A 3,667-nucleotide genomic window follows, 5' to 3' on the forward strand; every position below is an offset into this window, starting at 1 on the left:
ATATGTATATATATATATATAATATATATACATGTATGTTTGTATGTATGTATGCATATATGTATATATCTATCTATATATACATACACACATGTGTTTGTTTGTGTGTGTATACATATACGTACATACATACGTATATATACACATTCAGAGAAATATCTATAAGGCGAGATATATGCTTATGTTTTTTTTTCCTCTGTATTCATAATGGTACATACCCGTTTAGGCATAACCTTGATAACAAAACTTGTATGTGTATATATATCTTTATATATTCCTTGTTTCTTAATACATCCGTTAATATATTCGTTCACGCATGTATATATATATATATATATATATATATATATGTATGTGAGTATATATACATACATATGTATTCCCGAGCGTTAAACTAATACACCTGTTAGTTGTTTATACACCCGTCTTTTGTTTCTATCTAAATTTCAACTACACACACACACACACACACACACACACACACACACACACACACATATATATATATATATATACTCATACAGCTTTGTTTGGAAATGGTGTGGTGTGTGTATATGTGTGCATGTACGTGTGTATGTATTTTTCGTATGTATACATTAATTTTTGTGTGAGAGTATTTTATTTGGGAGCATATTTTTACCCCGAAATTTTTATGATATGAAACGTAATCGATATAAATATATTTACTCGTTCCTTTTGAAATATACGTAAATGCAAAAATAATCATTTTACTGACCTTATATCCATAAAAGTCGGTGTCATTGCTATGGTGGGTGGTTGTAAGGGTTGACGCAGAAAGTCCCAATGAAATAAAGATGGATCGTTCATATTTCCGCTATAGTTGTTCGGCAACTTGTCGCGCTTTGTCCGATATATTTTAGCTGGCTCTCTCTCTCTCCCTTTGTCTCTCTTTCTCTCTCTCCGTTTTGAATACCTCTATATTGAATCTGTTATTTATTATGTGGTTTGTATCACAAGTAATTATATATCTATGTATTTTCACTTTTTTGCAGTAACTGTTTATATGTTACACAATTGGTTGATATTTCTCGTTTTTCTGAATTGTTTTCGCTCCACGCTGTTACCTTTGTATATATTCTCCTTCTCTCTTTTTATCCTTTTTACTTCTTGCTTGTTAGTTTTCTCTTGATATATATAATATATTAACTATTATTTTCTTATATATATTTCTTTAACCTATTAATTTCTTCTTGGTCTCTTTGGAAACGGCACATCCCCAACCCAGATTTCAAAGCAACAGAAAACACAGTTAAAAAAAACAACTGTAGCAATGTGAATGCCAAATAACATTATAATAACATCTTAGGCACTGTTGCAATTAGCTACAAATCGGACGATTCCGTTACTACATGGCCAATGAAGCAACCTGGTTATCTTTAATGTTTGCCGCTTTACGTCTATCTATATGACCAATCCCCAAAATTACTTAGCACCAGCCCCTGAAACATTATCTCTCTCAAATCTTAGTTTCGATGAATGAAGAAAGGAAAATTAAGACGTTACTATCTTTTCCTTTTGTGAATTTTCCCTCAAGTTAATTCTTTTCCTTTTTCTTTTTTTCTTTTTCCTCTCCCCTTCTTCTTACTTTTCCTCTTCCTCTCCTCCTCTTCTTCTTGATGTCGTTTTCTTTGATTTTGTTTTTCCTTCGTTTTTATTTCTTCCCAATCCCCCCCGCCAGAAACATCTATGTCGTTTCCGTAGTGTGAAAAGATTTTCTTGAGAAATTCGTTTATTCAACCCGCCCACTTGGGCTGTGACGGAAGACAGACGGATCTACTGTAGTACAACCTGCCGCTTTTACCTTCAGATAAAATTCTGCTTACGATCGTTGTGGAGCCGCTGTTAATACTAGCACCGCTCTACCACCGAGTCCAAAATTGCCATCTACACACCACCGCCAACAACAACATCAAAAACAACAGCGATACCATCTACAGAAGCAGGTTTAACAGCAGCACTAAATTTCACCATTAGCACTGCAACAGTATCACCTCTCTTATTGCGTCTACTGCCACTGCAGCCACTGATGTGATTGTCGAAACGTCAACGCTGATGGATTCTCGCAGCTACACTAGAAAACAAGATGATAGGACCGTAAGCATCGGTCCGTGTATATAGGTTTCTACCGCAAGTAAATACGACTTTACACATACATACATACATACATACATATATGAATGAACGAAGGGGCTAATTTATTTCTTACTTTGACATTGTTTCTTATTCATTGTGCGTTGCATTTATTTTCTAATCTAACATTTCACATGATAGAGAAGAGAAATTCCTCAGAATGTCGTAATGAATATACATAGACGCAAACACACACACACCCATATGTATATGTATACAATATAACGCTATCTATCTATCTATCTATCTATCTATCTATCTATCTATCTATTTATCTATCTATCTATCTATCTATATATATATATATATATATATATATATATATATATACACACACAATACATGTATGTACATGCATGAATACTTTAGACGCACCGAGTTTTACGCATTGCAAGATGAAATTTACCATTTCAAGAAACAAAACAAAATACGAACAACTCTATTGCGTGTGAGATACGTGAAAATTCGCTGTCAACGAAGTATTACGCGCGCACACACACACACACACACACATACACATGCTCAAAGTTGTGCGTGTTTTCGAGTACATTTGCCTATTTATATGTGCATTTTCCTTGTACGCTAACACAATACGTACGTCATCCAAAATTGAATGTGATGATCGGGACTTCAACTCGTTTTTCCTTTCCTTAACATTTTTCGACATCTGTGTTTTAGTTTTGTGCTATTATTACGCACGCATAAAAGGACAAAAGTATATGCGCGTACGCACGCACGCACAAACACACACACACACGAACACACACACACACGTACGCACATCGACACTTACATAGGTGGCAGTGCGTTGGTATGTGCAGGATAATCCTAGCGTACGAAGTTCAAAAACCCCAATGCGTTCGTTATACGAAATATTTATCACATACATACATTGTGTACTTCCAGCATTCCGCTATACAAATTTTTCTGTTCGTGTCCAAAAGCAATACCTCAGACTAGGTAAGCTATTGGAGTGAATACCTCTGAAGTCGGTGTTCTTTACGAAGATAAGCGACTTGAGACGTATTAGGGCTTGTTGTAAAGTATCTGTGTTTGAACTCTACATATAAGTTTACGTCTGTACATTTGCATAGATGGATATCTGGCGTGATAGGTTCGTACTAGGAGTTCACGAAATTTTAATATGGATTTCATTCAAACTGTTATTAAATAAACGTAATACTTTCCAAATATGTTGAGTAACGCTTTCTTTCACTTGTCCACCCACTAGTGCATGTGTGTGTTTGTGTGTGTTTGTGTGTGTGTGCGTGTGTTTGTGTGTGTATGTATATATATATATATATATATATATATATATATATGTGTGTGTGTGTGTGTGTGTGTGTGTGTGTGTGTTCATATATATACATATAAATATATGTATGTATATGTATATAACTATATTTATATATACACATATATAAGCAAATGTATATATATGCATATATGAATATACATATATACAAACATATACATACGTATATACATATATATATATATATATGTGTGTGTGTGT

The 3,667-nt window shown here is 34.0% G+C and overlaps 1 protein-coding gene across 1 annotated transcript in view; it reads right to left on the reverse strand.

Moving 5' to 3' along the window:
* LOC106875377 (neuronal PAS domain-containing protein 3) overlaps window positions 1–2,145 on the reverse strand; it is a 543,460-nt gene extending 541,315 nt beyond the window's left edge. Inside the window, exon 1 of the mRNA XM_052968721.1 lies at window positions 737–2,145. Coding sequence (XP_052824681.1) covers window positions 737–828 — 92 coding nt within the window. The 5' untranslated portion in view covers window positions 829–2,145. The remainder of the gene's footprint in view (window positions 1–736) is intronic.
* Window positions 2,146–3,667: the final 1,522 nt, after the last annotated feature.

The sequence above is a fragment of the Octopus bimaculoides genome, chromosome 6 (genome assembly GCF_001194135.2).
Source record: "Octopus bimaculoides isolate UCB-OBI-ISO-001 chromosome 6, ASM119413v2, whole genome shotgun sequence".
NCBI classification, from domain to species: Eukaryota; Metazoa; Mollusca; class Cephalopoda; order Octopoda; family Octopodidae; genus Octopus; species Octopus bimaculoides.